At 39.6% G+C, this 18,650-nt stretch overlaps 1 protein-coding gene across 3 annotated transcripts in view; it reads left to right on the forward strand.

Annotated features, from left to right (window-relative positions):
- The first annotated feature begins 17,175 nt into the window (after nt 1-17,175).
- Nucleotides 17,176-18,650, forward strand: part of nfatc1 (nuclear factor of activated T cells 1) — a 364,061-nt gene continuing 362,586 nt past the window's right edge. Inside the window, exons 1-2 of one of the 3 annotated variants that reach the window (XM_087986245.1) lie at nt 17,176-17,717; nt 18,346-18,480. In XM_087986245.1, the coding sequence (XP_087842371.1) occupies nt 18,462-18,480 (19 nt within the window). In that variant the 5' untranslated portion in view covers nt 17,176-17,717; nt 18,346-18,461. Of the gene's footprint in view, nt 17,718-18,088; nt 18,202-18,240; nt 18,481-18,650 lie in introns of those variants that run through there. The other 2 variants (XM_087986244.1, XM_087986243.1) reach the window with 2 other exon arrangements.

Raw genomic sequence — 18,650 nt, forward strand, 5'->3', positions numbered from 1 at the left:
TCCACAAACGTATAGACAAAACAATTCGTATGGCGCGGTGGCTGCAGACAATATTTGTGCATTTTATATTGCCCACAGATGATTCCAATTCATTGAGGAGAAATAACTTAAATTTATCTCAAGATGTTGGAGCGATTTTACTTTGCAATGTAAATCTTACAGAGGCATGAGCTCTTATTTTGTGATGTTGGGAAACAAACAAAAAAAAATTCAGTCTGCAAGAACTGAGAGAAAAATGTCCAAAACTGAACAATTAAGAACAAGTAGATGTGGTGTGGTGGCACTAGGTGGTGCTGTTGACTGTCATTCTTCAGGAGAGATGCGCACACAATTAAAATCTTCCTTTGCACCTTGCACTAATCCGTTCAATGCTATTGGTTAAAACTGGAAGGGAACAGCAATTGTGAAGCTTCTAAAAACGTTAAATTTAAGTTTTCAAGGATAACAGAAATATGGGGCCAAATCTTACAATAGGAAGACCATCATTGCAGCAATGTAGATGGGAGTCATATTATTGGGATCATGTAGACATTCTGGAGATGTTGAAATTTCTGATCGGTAATTACCGGCTTCTGGAAGCCTTTGGTTTGTTTCTGAATTAGGGATCAAAAATTGATAGGGTTTGAACTGAATAGTTAGCCAAGAAAAAAGGAAATGGAATAATGAAAACTTGCCCTATTTTCTGGCTAACTAAAAAACTGACTGAACCCGCAACTTTCGACTTAGGACGATGATAATAGTTGTTGGAGGTCAGTCATCTCAGCTGTGTGACACCTCTGCTGGAGTTCTTCAGGGAAATGTCCTAGGCCCAAGTGACTTCGGCTGCTCATCAATGACATTCCCTCCATTAAGGTCAGAGGGCGGATGTACACTGAAGCCTGCACCATGTTCATCATTTGTGACTCCTCAGACACTGAAGCAGTCTGTGTCCAAATGCAGCAAGATCTGGACAATATCTAAGTTTGAACTGACAAGTGACAATTGCGCCACATAAGTACAAGGAAATCACTATCTGTGACACAAGAGAATCTAACCATTGTCCCTTGACACTCAGTGGCATTACCATCACTAAATCCCCCCACTATCAACATCTTGGAGCTACCATTGACCAGAAACTGAACTGGACTAGCCATACAAATACTTCGGTTCCAAAAGCAGGTCAAAGGTTAGAAATCCACTCAATTCCTGACTTCTTAAAACCAGTCCATCATCTACGAGCCACAAGTCAGGTGTGTAATGGAACACTCCCCACAAGGACTGCAGTGGTTCAAGAAAACAGCTCACCACAACCTTCTCAAGAGCAAGTGAAAATGGGTAATAAATTCCACTCCGGCCAGCAAAGCTGACATTCCATGCAGGAGTAAAAGAAACACCCTATGGACGTGTAAGACACCCCTACCTCACTCCCTGACTGTCTATGCAGCCTCTGGACCTTACCCAATGATCTTCCGTTTCTAGAGTCAGCATCATTCCACTCCAACCTCTCTCAATCACCTTGGGTCTGACAACACTGCAGACCCAGCACCCACACTTTTGATATTCCATGAATCTGACATCCTTCTCTTGATTTCCTTTAGATCTTCCAGACATGATCATCCTAACTCCTCCGAGGAGAAAGTGAGGTCTGCAGATGCTGGAGATCAAAGTTGAAACTTTATTGCTGGAACAGCACAGCAGGTCAGGCAGCATCCAGGGAACAGGAGATTCGACGTTTCGGGCACAGGCCCTTCTTTCCTGAAGAAGGGCCTGTGCCCGAAACGTCGAATCTCCTGTTCCCTGGATGCTGCCTGACCTGCTGTGCTGTTCCAGCAATAAAGTTTCAACTCATCCTAACTCCTCCCCCAAACTCCCCAGACCTGATGTCCAACCCATGACCTCCAACAGAGCCAACACAACCAAGCAGGCCCAAATTCCCCACCAGTCACGACCCCCCCCCCCCCCCACCAGCTAGATCTGGCACAATCCCCACAGGAACCCTTGAACCTGAGACACATTTGACCTCCCAGACCACCCTTTAAGGATATTTAACTGCATAAAATAGCACCTACTGCTGAAAGAGTGGCGTAGGCTATCAGAGCTAATCTGCTCTGCTGCTCGTTACAAAGACCCCTCTGGACTTCACTGCCCTGACCCAGAAGTTCACCTGAATAACTACCTCAGAGCTAAGTGGCCAATTTTTAAGGATTCTGACGCGGATCAGAAGATGTGGGCCATATGCACTTCCCTATTAACGTTTTCAACATGCTTAGTGCTGACCTTGTCATTTTGAATAGTCTCTCTTTAAGTACACCATCCCGTCTAGGATAATGAGCAGCTGTTGTGAGTTTATGTCTTTCAAGATCTAATGTACATGCCCTTTACTGCAATTATGCTTCAATAGCACTTATACCATAGCTCAGCACTGCCAGGAAAGAGCAGGATCCCGTGAGTATATCTGTCAACGCGGCTCCAGGACTCTGCACTATCCACAAATGTATTTGGCAGAATCATACAGTACAAAAGAGGCCCTTTGGCCCATCACATCTGCACTGACAAAAAGACCTCTAAATCAACACTGGTCCCACTTTCTAGCACTTAGCTCACAGCCTTAAGTATTGTGACACTTCAAGCGCTCATCCAAATGTTTTTTCAAAGGTTGTGAGATTTCCTCACCTCAATAACCCTCCCAGATAGTGAATCCCAGATTCCCACCACACTCTGGATGAAGAAATGTTCCCTCAAATCCCCTCTAAATCTCCATTTTATATCATGTACTAGTTCACACTTAGACTATTTTCTTACTCTATTATCTTTTTGATCATTTTTGAAACTTGCCCAATCCTATTCCTAACCTTGATGTATCATGTTTCCTTTCAATCTCTATAGCTGCTTCCTTTAATATTCTCAGATGCAATCCATCAGGTCCAGAGGAAGGCCATTGATTAAGCAACTGATGATGGTTAGGCCCAGGCCATTAAGCTGAGGATTTCCTGCAGCAATGTCGTGGAGATGAGATGACTGACCTCCAACAACTAGACATGTAGAAGCAGCATTAACAAGATCAATCATTCAAACGTTGATATAATGTTTTGGAGGTTTGACAATTTATTCTGCTGTGGTGATTATAAACCCGTTTGGAGAGGTATGTGTTATTCTTGGTTGCTCCTGGCTGACAACTTGATGTCTTGCTGTTGGTTGCTGTCACTCAGCATCACCATACAGTAATTGTTTCTAAAGGTTATTTCCTCACCCTCTGTGTGTATGATTGGAGTATCACATATTGCTCTGAGCTGGCCTCTGTTTCTTTGTAATGTAGCACCATGATCAGTAATGATTCCATATGACCTGGGCTGATTGCATATCTTAGAAATCCAGGCTGGTTTCTGAATTTCCCTCTCTGCCCTGTGCACTCTTGTAATTGTTTTTTTACCTGCTCACAGCAGAGGTATCTGTTTCATCTTCCTGTGTTTTTGAGCGAACACCATTTCTTACCACTGTGGGTGTGGTTTGAATCTAATGAATAGTTTCCATGTTAAGATCTGTGCATATTGCAGTCCTGCCACACAGGAGATTTTGGAATCCAAACTGAACTTGAATCTCAGCATGATTGTGCCACTGCATAGAGCTAATGATATATTATATACTGCGAGCACTACTTGTTGGGGTACATGTCTTTTACGATGCATAGTGACAATATATTGGCACTAACTCCTATATTAATTTTGGCTATCAGGGGGTGTCAACCTGCCTTTTGGAGACATGCAACACTGATTGTCTGCTCAGTCAACACAGTCTTTAAAGTTGGCAATGTGATAAACTTAGTCATCTTCCAAAGGTTGCTTTTCAGTTTGCTGGTTATTCAATTTGTTGATATGATTGTGTATATTTGGATAAATTTCAATGCTGTTGTTGTTATGGTGTTCTACCACCTTGTTGGTCATCAGGGTCTGGTTTGGCTTTGAAGTCATATTTTCTGAACATGTACCCAAAGTCCTTAGTGTCACTTTTTTGCAGGTGTGAAGAAATGCCAGACGAACTCTTGGTGGGTGAGATATCTCAGATAGATTCTGCTGGTTTGATGCATTGTGCTGACCACAGCAATAGTGTCCACACCCAAAACAGGTAATTGATGTTGGCCTGCCACTCGTGCTGGTGTCCATCTTCCAGCAAGTTTCAATGTTAGGATTTTTTTTTGTCCAGAAGATCTTTTGAGCTGGCTTTGATCAGTGTGGAGGCCATTACCAACGAAATTCATCAGTGGGTTCCCCTTCAAAGAAATCACACACATGTCCTTTGTTGCAACGTCTGGTGATAAAGCTGTCAATTGACTCTTGGAGTTTGCATCTGCACAACATGAGTTGGAATCTGTTAATCCCAAAGTTATTCGTACTTTGAGCTGTTCCTCAAGTGCTCTCCAGAAACATTTTCATTGTCCATATAGAGTCTGGATGTACTTCTTCTGTGAAATCCCTCATTGACAAGACCAAGTATTATAATAAGAGATCTATTACAGGATCATTTGTAGCATGATCTGCAAAGTAAAGCTACATATGATGTTTAAACAGTTATAGTTTGGTGAAGATATTACTCCTTGCCCAATTTATAGTCAAATGCTTGCCTCCGTTTCTTATTGATGGTCTATGGTCTTTTGTTTCTTTGTGTGTAGGGATCAATTATTCTTATTTTAACTTGATTAATTGTTGCATCCTTTTGTTCTTTTCTTTAGCTTACTTCCTTTTTGCAAAATTTTTCAGCATTATGGTCTCTTTAAAAGGTTTTGCAGAGTGTGCATCTATGCCTTTGAGATAAAGGCCTGTGTAGCAGATTTCAGCCATTAGAGAGAATTTGCAATAAATAAGGAGAATCATGACTCACTAGGCCCATACACTGGAAATCAGCCTCCGCTATTCCAAGAGTTGTTTCAAAATTAAAGATTTAAAAGGGAAATGCGCAATACCCCCAAACTATCTAATTTTGAGACTCATGTGAATAGAAAGCATGGACCAGGTTTCTGTACTCAACAAGCAATCATAGGTCACTAGATTCTACAGGTATAACACAGAGTAAATTTCACAGAGTAAAATTTTAAACCCTTTGTAAACTTCTCCCTGGACACAGAGACAGACATACAAAAATAGGGGAAATAAAACAGATAAGTTAAGGGAAAGCTCCAAAAAAAATCATTGTGGTAGGCTTTGTTCCCAAGATTTGTTGGGTTGGTTCTTCAGATCTGAACATTTCTCCTTGACATTTTTCCAAATGTTTCCACGGTCTTCAAGCACCGTAGTTAAGCTGACAGTATCTTTTGACTTTTGATATGAATTCTAAACTTGTAAGAAGCCTTTTGACTGCTGTGTCTTAACTTTTATGTCAGGAGTTAGGCTGAAGCATTTTTTTGTGTAAAACAGATATAGGATTTCTAGTTTGATAGATCTTGAACATTAAATAGAGAGAGAAGATAAATCTGTCTCCCAGCTATTTAAGTTGAAGATCTATACTTAGGTAAAAGTATTGTGGTTGGCTGTCCAAATGCTTTACAATCCGAGCCCATCTAATCTTCAGTGACAATTTTTCATAAGCAGTTATTGGTGCTTATTGAGGTGATGTCACCATAATATGATATATGCCAAGATATTCTGATGATCTGCCACTATCACGTTGTGACATTTACATTAGCTGCTATACCATAAGGCCAGGACTTGGGTCACGTAGTTCTGAAGTGCACATTGACTTTTTATTACAGCTCCTAAGAGCTACATATGTATAGTACAATCATGCAGCATGTCTGGGCTCAAGCTACGCCATTCAGATGCACTGTGTCACGTTTCCCTCGGTGTGTCACGCTGCAGGAGTACAAAGTTCATTAAGATGGAGACTAAATGTTTAATATTATAAGGCCACATACCATGGTATGATGATGGCTGCATAAGTATATTTCTTAATGTTATATCACACATCTGTATATAACATAACACATACTAATCAGAAACATTTATTAGCACAAATTTCCTTTAAAAAGAAGCAAGCAATGAAAGATTTGCACTTACAAACCCACAAGGTGCCCATCTCCAACACCAGAAGTTCCCAATCAGAAAATGAAGTGCAAGAAAATCTTTATATGTTTTCACTTTCAAATCAAGGAACACCAAGCAATAAAGATTTGACAGAGTAAGAGAAACAACAGAAGGGTGCAGAAGAGGAACAATAACAAGGAGTTAAAATATACGCAGAAAGAGTTGATTAACCAGTTTAAAAGGGTCTCAACATTGGAAAGTATAACTCTGGGAATATGTATGCAGATTCAGCAAATTGGACACAAAAGCAACACAATAAGAGTGGTGAATGTTACATGGAAAATCTGGAAGGAAAGGCAATCCTGTTTCAATGCTAAACAGTTGGTTTTGAAAATGTGGAAGTATTATAATAATCCTCAAGTTAAGTTCTAGCCTGAATCTATAGAAATAATCTAAGATTATCTTGAGTTCGGGACTATGTGTAGTATAACAACAGTCCGTAGCTGTAGTATGTGTTGTGAAGTTCTTTCCTTTTTCCTCTATCTGTTCTCTCCGTTCATAAGATCATAAGGAGTAGGAGTTGGCCATTCAGCCAATTGACTCTGCACATCATTCAATAAGATCATGGCTGATCGAATTGTGTCAGCTTTCTTGTTGGAACTCCATAACCATTCAGTCCCCTGTTGATCAAAAATATATCTAACTGAAACTTGAATAGATTCCATGAACAAGTGAAAATTAAGCCCAGGACTGAGTTAATTGCATCAGCAACAGTACAACTCTTTTCTGGGATCAAGAATTTAAATTTTACACAGACAGTATAAATAAGGCATTGACAGTGACCTATATCATACCTAGTGTTCTCAGGTTGATAATTACAACATATAAGTGCACCTTTTTTTGAATTGCCTATCTCTTCCATGCAAACCCAAGTACACATATTGATACCTACACAAAATATAAACCCACACATCAAAGCTTGCATTTATAAGCACCTTCAACATAGTAAAAAGTCCCCAGCTGGAGTGTTGTATAACAAAATTTGACACAAAGCCACATATAAAATATCAGGGGAGGTGTTGAAACACATTGGTCAAATTGATGGTGAGATAGTGCAGAGGCAATGCCACTGGACACATAATCCAGAATCCCGGGCTAATGTTCTGGGGAAATAGATTCAAGCCTCGAATCTAATTCATGACCCAAATAACTGAGTAAAGAAAATCCAGAATTGAAAGCTAGTCTCAGTAATGGTGCCATAAAACAATGATCAATTTTTGTAAAATCTTACATGGTTTACTAAGGGGAAGGAAATCTGCTGTCCTTAGCTGGTGTAGATTTTCATATGATTCCCAACTCACAACACTGTGGCTGACTCTTAACTGTCCTCTGAAATGGCCTGACAAGTCACTCATATCAAGGTAAATGCTAGCTTTTCTAGTGACATCCAGATCTTATGAAAAACCTTTTTAAAAGCATACTTTAAGGAAGGTCTTAAAGGAGGAAAGAGAGGCAGGCCATGTTTAGGAAAGGGATTTCAGCATGCAGATCAAGGCATGGCCATTCATTAGATTAGATTAGATTACATTACATTACAGTGTGGAAACAGGCCCTTCGGCCCAACAAGTCCACACCGACCCGCCGAAGCGCAACCCACCCATACCCCTACATTTACCTCTTACCTAACACTACGGGCAATTTAGCATGGCCAATTCACCTGACCTGCACATCTTTGGACTATGGGAGGAAACCGGAGCAGCCGGAGGAAACCCATATTGGAGTAATTAAAATTGGAAATACGAAAAAAGCCAGATCTGAAAGCAAACTGAAATCTTGGATGATGGTGGGGATGGACGATATTAGAGAGAGGGAGAGGGTACAGTCATGGAGAAATTTTTAATGAGAATGAGAATTCTTAAATTGAAATATTATTGCATTGGAAGCTCTGTAAGCCAGCGAGTACAGGGGTGATCATTAAATAAGACTTGATGTGAATTAAGGTATGAATGGTTGAATTTTGGATGAGCTTCAGTTTATGGACATTGGATTTGACAGGGGCTGGCCAGGAATTTGTTAGAATAGAGGTAACAAGGCATAGATGAGGACTTTAGAAGCAGATGAGTTGAGACAGCAACAGACTCTCATACGCACAGACACTCAAGCTCACAGCTTTAAAATTAAAGCCTCTTTTAATAGTGCTTATTGTGTACAACAGAGGAAGTACTGCATAAATATATAAGAGCCTGACTTCTCTGGGGACTCTCACTCAAACTACATGGTGAAGAATGACACATTGCAAACTGCTGCTGCGTCTGAAACTATTATTTTCACATTAAGGTTATGATTAACAGCAGACTATGTTGTTGTAGTGTCGTTTGATTGTGCAATTATATTTCAATTCAACCTCATCACCTTGTCACTTTTAGGGAATTAGGCACAATGTAAACACCACAATATACAACAAATAACAGCAATATATGTACACAACTGGTACATTTCTCTAATTGTATCACATATCCATTTGAAAAGGTACTGGAGAGTTTCCAAAGTAAAGTTTACTAAGTGATTTTTCAGACGTAAACTGTTTAAAAATAACATTAATGACTGGTTACAATTTTATTTATAAAAAGGCAAATAAAAGTGCGTTTTGTTGTGTTGTTTTATTGGGGAAGGGGTTTAATGCCAAAAATAACTCATCCACACATTCCTACCAAAGAAATCAGCACTAACCATTCGTGATAGAAGAATAACCTCGCTCAGAAGCAGCCAACATTTTGGTAGCAAAATTAAATCCTCCAGAACCCTGGTACCATTATCTGTGGATTTTGCTGTCCAGTTTGTACATGCTACAGCAGCAGCAACATCTGGAGCCCCGCTAAAGCAATCACAAACAGCCTTGTGCTCTCAGACACTGGGGAATTGGTGGTGCAGAAAACTCCCTTGCAGTTGGGAAAAATGCCACAGTGTCCAAGGCAACCGGATTAAACAGGAGGAAACAGACTGGGGATTCCGTCATTTTGCTGACAGGAAGGAAGAGAGAGAGAAAGGAAGGGAAAAGCGCCTTCTGTCTCCTAGATTCTGCTCCCTCCCCCCCCCCCCCCCCCCACCTCACCAGCAAGACTCTGGAATACAATGTTATTTAAAGGTGATAGGGTTTACATTAATAATGTAGGCAATATGTTAAGGTTTTGACAACAGTATGGATAATGTATTTAATAATTGAGTTGCTTTAAGTGGTGAAATATTATCTTGCTCATTAATAACCATCAAATTTGGGCCTGTTGTCGAATGACTGTATTCAAGTCATACACAGTTTCTAATACAATTGAAGGTAGTTCCTTAAAGATGAATCTGAATAGTAATGAAAACATAGAAGAGGTGACTGATGATGAAGTGGAAGACTATGCAGGTTGATGGTCCAACTGGTCACAGATCTTTATGGAATCTGTAGTGGAAATACATTTTTGAGAAGTCATTTACCTCCATACATTTTGGGAATTGAACATGATCTGGAGGACCTGTCTCAAAGAGTTGGGGGTAGATGCAATTCAGTTGGGCAATACCCAGACACTAACAAGAATGTTAAGACCTTAGGGAAAGCATAGAGGTGATTTACATGAATGGTTCCAAGGACAATAAAGTTTAGTTATATGGAGAGTCTCAAAAAGAGGTGATTGTTTTTAAAGCAGTGAACGTTTGGGGGTGGGGGTGGGGGTGGTGGGGGTGGGGGGGGGGGGGGGGAACTGAAAATCATGAAGTGCTTTGATAATGTAAATAGGTTCACATTTCCTGCATCAACTGAGAAGAAACTATTTGCACAAGCAGCGGTGTCAATACTAAAGCTCATAGCTTTTAGGCATTTGAGAAGAGAGCCAGGGATAAGGTGAGATATTTTCTTAAGTTGTTCTGACCTAAAATACATTGCTTGAAAGGGAGGTGGACAACACTGAAGAATAATCCCCAAAAGAAAATCTGTTAAATATTCAAAGGGTAGAAAATAGCAAAACAGCAAGGAAGGATTGGAACAAATACAGATAGCTCTTGTGAAGAATTGACATGATTGGCCAAATTACCTCATTTTGATTTGTAAGGTTCTATAATTAGAGGAATTCAATATCCAACAGTCTTACATTTAGGGATGGCTCAATGGTTAGCACCACTGCCTCACAGTGCCGGGGACCCAGGTTCAATTCCACTGGTACAGGAGCGGGTCTGGGTAACTGTCTGTGTGGAGACAGCACGTTCTTCCATGTCTGCGTGGGTTTCCACTGGGTATTCCGGTTTCCTCCCACAGTCCAAAGATGTGTAGGCTAGGTGGATTAGCCATGGGAAATTTTGGGTTACAGGGATATGGTACAGGAGCGGGTCTGGGTGTGATGCTCTTCAGAGGGTCAGTGTGGACTGAATAGCCTGCTTCCACAGTGTAGGGATTGTATGATCCTAGAAATCATGGAACCTCATGAATGGATCTTCTTGAACACTACTTTGCATTTAAAACAAAGGAGCAATTAAATGGTCACTGCCTCTGTATAGGCTCTGTTCCCATTCTATAATCCTGCTCACGTGATGGTAGAAACAGGTTCATAAAACACTACGACTTTGAATTTCTTCCTCACAGATGGCTCTGTGGCATTGAAACAGTATTTAGAGGAAGTTGTATGTAGAGGTATTGAGTGGTTTGTAAATATATGTTATCCTGCTAATGACCATTTATGTAATGTATTAACTCCCTATTGCGTTAAGCAAACAACATGAATGACTGCATTTATAGTATCAGTGTTCTGCTTCCTCCAAAGTTTAAAATAAAACCTCTGTCTTTGTCCTTGTGATCTTAACTCGTTTAGAGATGGCTATGGTACCTGTTAATAGGATGACTATCACCTCACAAATCATCCTATTTTGAAGGAAATGACATTCATTTTCAAGGGGATTTTACTCAATCTCTTGTTGTAACTTTGTAAATTCTGGAGAAACAAATTCTATTATGTAGCACTTGTAATGTAATAAAATATTGCAAGGCATTTCATGATAACATTATAAAATAGAATTTGTCACCAAGGCACAAAAGGCATGGTCGAATATCATGGTCGAAGCCTAGAAATGGTCAGAGGTGGCTTCTAAAGGGTCTTTTCAATGGAAGAGAGGTTTAGTGAGGGAATTCCAGAATTTAGGGTCCAGGCGACTGAAAGCACAACCACATTAGTGAGTAAATCAGGAACACTCAAGAGGCAAAAAAAGGAAAGGTGAACTTGGTGGGGATGAAAGAGATTACAGAGATTGGGATGGGTAAGGTTATACAGGAATTTCCAAATAAGAATGGGATGTTAGAGAATTTCATATTCCTTCTTTCTGCCCCTTCTTCTGTTTTTCATGAGTGACTTTGGCCATATACTGATGTGCTGATGAGGGATGTTTTCAGTAATAGCTAACCAGGAATTTCTCCCGCTCTGAACAGCCTGTGATGGGCATATTGGAAGGATTGGTAACTTGATTACTAAATTACTTGCCTGTATCATGAATATAGTCTGTCTACAAATAGTCCTATGGCATCTGTGAAAGAGTTTTCCTTGGAATATCAGCCAGTATATGTCCCACAACTAACATAACTAATAAAGAGGATCAGATCATTAGTATATTGCTCTTTATAGGACCTTCCTATCCACCAAATTACCTGCTGCATTTCTTATGTTACAGAACTATAAGCTAAAGTTCTGGGGCAGTGGAGAGTGGGGTGGATGGTGCGTGGTGGCTGCATGGGTTTGAATTTAATAAATATCTGCAATAAAAATAAAGCCAGCCTAATGATCAACATGTAACCATTATCAATTGTAGTTAAAAAGAAACAACCTTATTCACTAATGCCTTTTACAGGAGGAATCCTGCCATCTATAACTTTTCTGGCTCCAGGCCCACAGCAACGTTGCTGACTCTTAACTTTCCTTTGAGCAATTCGGGATGTGCAATAACTGCTGGCCCAGTCGCAATGTCCACATCCTATTAGTGAATAAGAAAAATCATACAGAAATGCTTTTATTTACTGCTGGTCTTCATTGCAATTGATTAGAATTTTGAAATTCTGTCAGAGATCATAATGAGGGAACCTCATCAGCAGTCATTGAAGGGCAAGGCCTGAGCGCAATCAAAGCAACTGGAGATGAGCAATTAAAAATAACTTGCCACTTGATCAGTGCTATTCACAACACACAAATAACATTTTTGAAACTGCCTTGTTCAGTTACCTGCTTATTGCAGCAGCAGATCTCATGAAAATTGATTACTGCAAAGTTGTCTATGAATGGCTGGAAGGATGCTGTAACTTAATTGAGGGCAGGGGTGACTTCTCTGTAATTGGACAGTTCAGTTCTTTGTACCTTCACATCTTGACCAGCTATGAAGTGGTTTCCTTGCTAGTGATGCATTTTGTACATGTGTCAAGGAATATTTTATTTATTAAAGATGCTTGATAAATATGAGTTGTTGTTGATGTTACAGAAACTGATATAGTTATGGAAAAGGTTTCGTTTTTCTTTCATGGCCTGTCTTCCCCAAAGGCTGCCCCCAGCTACAATAAAATAATTGAACAATGCTGAAGTTAGGGGCCTGACAGACTTTATGTTTAATTTACTTTGGACAATGACGTGCCAATACATCCACATTTTCTTTCTCATCATATGATTAACTCCTGTTCCTAACAGGAGGTCAGGACACAATTTCCTTTCAGTTCCACAACTTTCCTGTCAGAAACAATTCTGCATACTTCTCACCCTCAAAATTCAGCAAAGTTCTCAACTCTATGGATGTGATTATTATTTATTTTGCCAAGTTTCTTCCCTCCCTTCCTGTTTGTAGATTACATGGGTATGCATAGGGTACTTCTATCTGTAGGTGAACCTTGGCATTGAATGTGGGCAGACTATTCAGCTGTAAGGCATCATGTGTGAAGCTAAACGTTTTCTCACACACCAGAGTATTTGCCTTGCAAGTTCTTAATCTGTATTCATAGGTAGGTTGTAGGGAATGAGGAGTGCTCTGTATTGAAGAATGTTCAATTCTACACAAATGGCAATCTCTCAATATTTAGGAGTACTTTGGCGTAAGAGGGTACAAATAATAGACAATTGATAATGGTCAATGACAAAATATGTTAGTTCAAGTATTGTTAATATTGGAATAGCTGTACTATGTGAAAAAATCTTCTGGTTTTTATAATTTAAGTATGCACAGCATCATAATTAAAATGTATGTCAGCATAATATTGTGAAGTATTATGCGTTATTAAATAGACATTTGCCTTCAATTAGAAGTGGTGACATTGTTCCTAGCAAAATTCATGAGGGCACAACATGCCATTGACTCAGTTTAGTCTCTGTTGGTATAAAAATAGAATGGAAGGAGGATCACTGCACTCAAAACATTAACTCTGCTTTCTCTCCACAGATGCTGCCACACCTGCTGAGCTTCTCCAGCAATTTCTGTTTTTGTTTTGGATTTCCAGAATCTGTAGTTATTTGTTTAATTTTAGTGTCTTTAGTGTTATTAGTTAAATTCTACTGTAATTAATGAGTCAGATTGCGTACAAGCCACCTGCAATTGCATTGCTATTAGAATAGTGATGAACTGTTCTAGAATAGTGATGAATAGTGTTAACAGCACCTACCACAGGTGTCAGCCTAGGTCTGGAGTTAGCACACACATCTATTGATCAGTAAATTGCAGGTTCAAATCTCATTCTGGGGATTGCTGTTTGTGGGAACTTGCTCTCTGCAAATTGGCTGACATATTTCACTGCATTTTGATTTTCCAAAAGTACTTCCTTGTCTCTGAAACACTTTGGGTTGTTATGAAAAAAGATCTTAAAATGTAAAAGCATATTTGTTGAGATTTCATAATTAAATTATCAATTGTGCAAAAATGTCCTGGTTGAAAGAAAGCTACCCCAGGATATGTGGTGAAGGTAGATTTCATTGAGGGGAACTTGGATGTTATAGTATTCCTCCATGTCTACTGTTCAAATCACCACCTTTTCAGTGGTGGAAACTGTAGGATTGGGAGGAGATAACACCATCCTAAAATGAATGTTTTGTTTGTTGTGTGACTTTGTCTTTTTCTTCTGTGAAATGCCTTAGAATATTTATTGACGTTTAAGCTTTAATAAAATGCAAACTGTTGGTTTTGCAAGTGCATGACAGACATTACAGATTCCTATATTTGATGCATATAAAGCCTCATGGAAGGATCATTAGTTTTATGGTTTATCATGTGAGAATTTGTTTTTAAATGCAAGAAAACGATACTCAGTACGCGTTGAATAGTTACACTAAAAGTAGGATTGTTATGCTTCAACATAACAGAATTTACCATTGCTTCATCAAACATTTTCTTCTTAATCAGTTTATCCTGTTAATCCAGCCTGGTATCACATTGCTCAAAACTTTCTTTTATCTAGTCATGACATCGGCACCACAGAAAAGCTCAGTGATGTGACAGTGATGGTTCTGCTGCATGGAAATTCAAACTGGAACATCACTGGAATGGTAAATAGTGTGAAATTATGTATATAATAAATATAGAAATTTAAATTTTAAAGTGTATCATCGGCATTTGTTTGTACTACAGCACACTGTTAGGGCTTTAATCAACTTAAATCAACTTTCATAAAGTATGTATTATCAACAGTTCTCCATATCCCTTCTGCCATCTTTTTTCAACTGTTATTTATTCTCTATATTCTGACCATGTTCTATCCTAATTTTCCTTTGAGTAGTTATGCCCTAACTGTCATGAATCAACCACACATGTCCCCTATTACAGTTTATGTTAACAAAGTAAAATATGATTGAGTTGAACAACCTCCATGAACTTCACAGATATGTGTTACTTTTGACACCCTCGAGTGATTTCAGATTGTAATCTCATCTCAAATTTCAGCTGACGTTTATAAATCATGAAGGTTTATGACATCATTTGAATCCAATGAGACTACTGCATTGCAATCACTCCAAGTATCCAGTCCATATCAATTTAATTCCAGAGGACCTAAAAAAATAGAATTTGGCTGATGAGGATTTGAGGGAATACTAAATTTATCATGAAGCACACAGTATTGCCAACACATTTTGAGCAATGGAAACCAAAATAATACATCAACTTCTAAATAAAAATGTAAGATACTTAGGGTGGTGATACTTGTTGGAAAATGCACAAGCTACTGGAAGCCATTGTAAGCTTTTTGAGTGAAGTGTGAATAGTTCAATAATATTGCGTGGAACCCCTCCCTGCCCATTTAAAAATGTATTATGCTTTTCAAAAACACAAACTAACTGCATTATTCTTCATAACACATTCAAGTGACATTTGTGGGGGCAATTGTATTCTTTTTTGGTAAATTATTTTCAGTCTGGCAACATTCTGATGAGTTTTAATGAGAGGGAGGGATCTGTTATCAAACCCTACAATACTGCAATAATTAATTTGACTTGCAACATTAATGTTATTTTGCTTTACATTTCAGAGAACGGTTTTTGATAAATAAAATACTCAATATATATTATGGCCAGCTAAATGAGATTAATTGAATAGCCAAAGTTATAATTACAATATGTAAAAAAATTAATATGCAATCCTTAAAAGTTATATTTTGAGGACTTTTCAGCACATAAAATTGATTTAATACATTAATTCTGTGTCAAATAAAACAATTTGCAGCAGTTTTGGGATGATGCTTTGTTACTGCAATGTTATTATAATTCTTACAATGAATCACAATTTCCCATATGTTTATGAAAGAAAGGTACTTGGAAAGAAGAAAGACAAAGCGAATGTTCTTCCTTTTGGAAAAGACAACTGTTTTAAGAGTGAGTTGACAATCAGGAACTGATAAGTCTGAAATTAGAATTGGAGAGTATGTATTTACTTCATGCACAATTGCAATTCACTGTGGTGAGAGAAACAGGAATGTTTTAGGTCAATAATCTTTCATCAGAACTGATGTTTCTCTCTTCAGAGATGTAGCCTGAACTGTTGAGCATTTCCATTTTTATTTCAGATTTCTAACATCCAATACAGTACTTTGCTTTTGTTTTGCAAAAACCTGTACTATGTGTTCTCAGTGACTTATGTGTTCTCAGTGACTTAATGCCATTTGGCATCAACCTGTTTTATAGATGTTCCAGCAATTCAATGCCAGTACCACCTGGATCTCTCCATGACATTATTTCCTATTAATTTTTCTATAAGTAACTAATCTGTTTCCAACTCGGTTACTTCCGTAATGCTTAAATCTCAGTTATAGAGGCACGAGTTAATTGCCTAAATATTAAATTCAATCTAATTTTGTCTATCACACTTTTAATACAATATTATGAATGGGCCCACCTTGAAGTATTAGTTTCACTGTAATTTACTCTTCAACCGACTGTTAGTCATTGAATCCCTATTGGTCTCCACATGCCAATTCCAAATTTCAAAAGTTTTCTGGCCCTTCTAACCAGCAGCAACCACACACATGGCTCCTGCTGGACTAACTGAAAATGCAAGAACTACTCAGTCACAAAATTATATGTTTGGTGCCCTGAGCTCTTGGGCAACCTGGGAAATGCTACACATGTATGTAGTGCTATGCAGTAACATTCTATCTCGCTTGTTTGTTGGTCATTTTATCTTGAACTGCTTGAATAAACCTGTTTAACGCTATTTAGTTCACAACTTGCATAATTAACAATGCATTTGCACTGATGTAAAGAAATGATTTGCATGAATATTGTTTCATCCATAAATTTAGGTTGTCATAAAGTGATTGCCAATAGAACACTTCAGGTGTAGTCACTATTAGAAAATATGAAACATGGCAGTTAATCTACACTTGGCAAGATCCCACAAACAGGAATAAAATAATGAGCCAGATAATCTCTTCCAATGATTGACCAGAACACAATGGAGAACAAGTAAGAATAAACTGTCACCCAAAACAGTCGTGAAACATCTGGCAATAGCAGACAGATTCATACCCAGTGGGAGAGAAACAAGCAGAAAAACTAGCTTGTTTTTTTTAACAATGGTTGTCTGTGAAGTCTATTTTAAGATTTCATTTTTCGAATGTCACTATTTAATTTCAGGATTATAAATTGCAGTTTATTCAAAACCTTTTCGAATAGTTAAATCCGGAAGATACACCTTTCGCTCATAAACATTACAAAAACACCTTGTTTACAGAATGATGTAGATTCCCACTGTCCCTACCTACTATCTAGCGAAACCACAGCCAAGGGAACGGGCTTGGCAGAATTAGCTTGTAACATGCATAATTTTAATGTCTTGATTTTTAAAGCATAGTAAAAAATTCAACGTCTGTATGTTCGAATCATGATAAACATTGCGCATCTTCGTAATATGTTTTGAGCTGCCTTGGCTCGCTGCACAGACAGCACACAACGAGCATGGATATAACAGTTCGAGCGTTACTATAATTATGAAGGAGTAGAGTTGTCCTTTACTGATTGGATGTTATGTCAGGTAACAGGTAGTAGCGTGGCAGTTTTCATTTCAGCTTCCAGCAGCAGCAGACAGCCGCTTTGCGGGCGGTACCAAAGAGTGCCAGCCCCAGGAGTCAGCCGGGGCATCGAGAGATCAAGTGCGAGCAGCAAAGTGGGCGCGGGATGGGGGGGTTGGTTTGAGCAGCCACCCACCCGCAGCCCCCTTCCCCAGTAAGCCCTAGTCCTCGAGCTGGTGAGTGAAGGGCCGGCTCCCCCCCGCCAGGGGGCTATGTCCAGGAGCTCGCGTTAGCGGATTGTGATGGGGGCGGGGAGAGTGCACGCGCCAGTTGGATGGGGGACGCGTGCACACGCACGGGAGGGGAGGGAGAGCGCGCTGTGCGCGAGTCAGTAGCATGCCGCCTTTGGAGATGAGAATGCTGTAGGCGTGGGGAACTTTGGCCTGCACGGCGCGCGCCCGCACGGGAGGTGGCGTGCACGCGCTTCTGGGGTGTTTTCCAGCTTTTCTTGAAAAAAAAATCCCCCGCGCCTCCCGGAGTGTGTCAGTCTGCGTGAGTGGGAGTGTGTCTGACACAGTCTCAGCTGCTGGCAGCTCTCCATCACACTCACATTGCACATCAACAGAGCTCAGCTCCTGCCCAGGGAAACTCCTGTCCATCACTGCAGCAAGCAGCAGCATTAGCACCAGCCCCGCAGCCACAACTCACATTCCAGTTGCGGTGGGTTTGGGGGGGGGGGGGGTGAGGGGAATCACTGCCGTTCCCAATACTGGCGAAAAAAAAACAAACCACCCCTGGAAAGCAACAGGAGAGGCGAAATGCACCAGAATGCCACTGACTGAATGCTTTGTCAATCTCTCACAGACCGGTTCCTTGCTGCGGAATCCCTGGGAATAAGCAAAGGAGGAAGAACAACATCAAAAAGGAAAGTTTGGTTTGTGTTTGGGGGTCTCCCCTCATCGTCCTATCTCCAAGGCAGCATGAAATCTGCAGAGGAAGGTAAACTCGTTTTCCTACTGAACTTATTGGTTTGAGGATTTACTTTTCTTTTAAGACTGTGACATGAGTTTCCCTTTCATCTGGTGACGTGAAATCGAGAACTGGGGATTCGCAAGGGTGGGTTGTTAAATTTGTGCGAGTGATTAATATTAACGAAAATATTTGCGTTT

Source organism: Chiloscyllium plagiosum, unplaced genomic scaffold (assembly GCF_037043375.1).
Source record: "Chiloscyllium plagiosum isolate Xiang-an unplaced genomic scaffold, Cpla_swu_hap1 HiC_scaffold_4, whole genome shotgun sequence".
NCBI classification, from domain to species: domain Eukaryota; kingdom Metazoa; phylum Chordata; class Chondrichthyes; order Orectolobiformes; family Hemiscylliidae; genus Chiloscyllium; species Chiloscyllium plagiosum.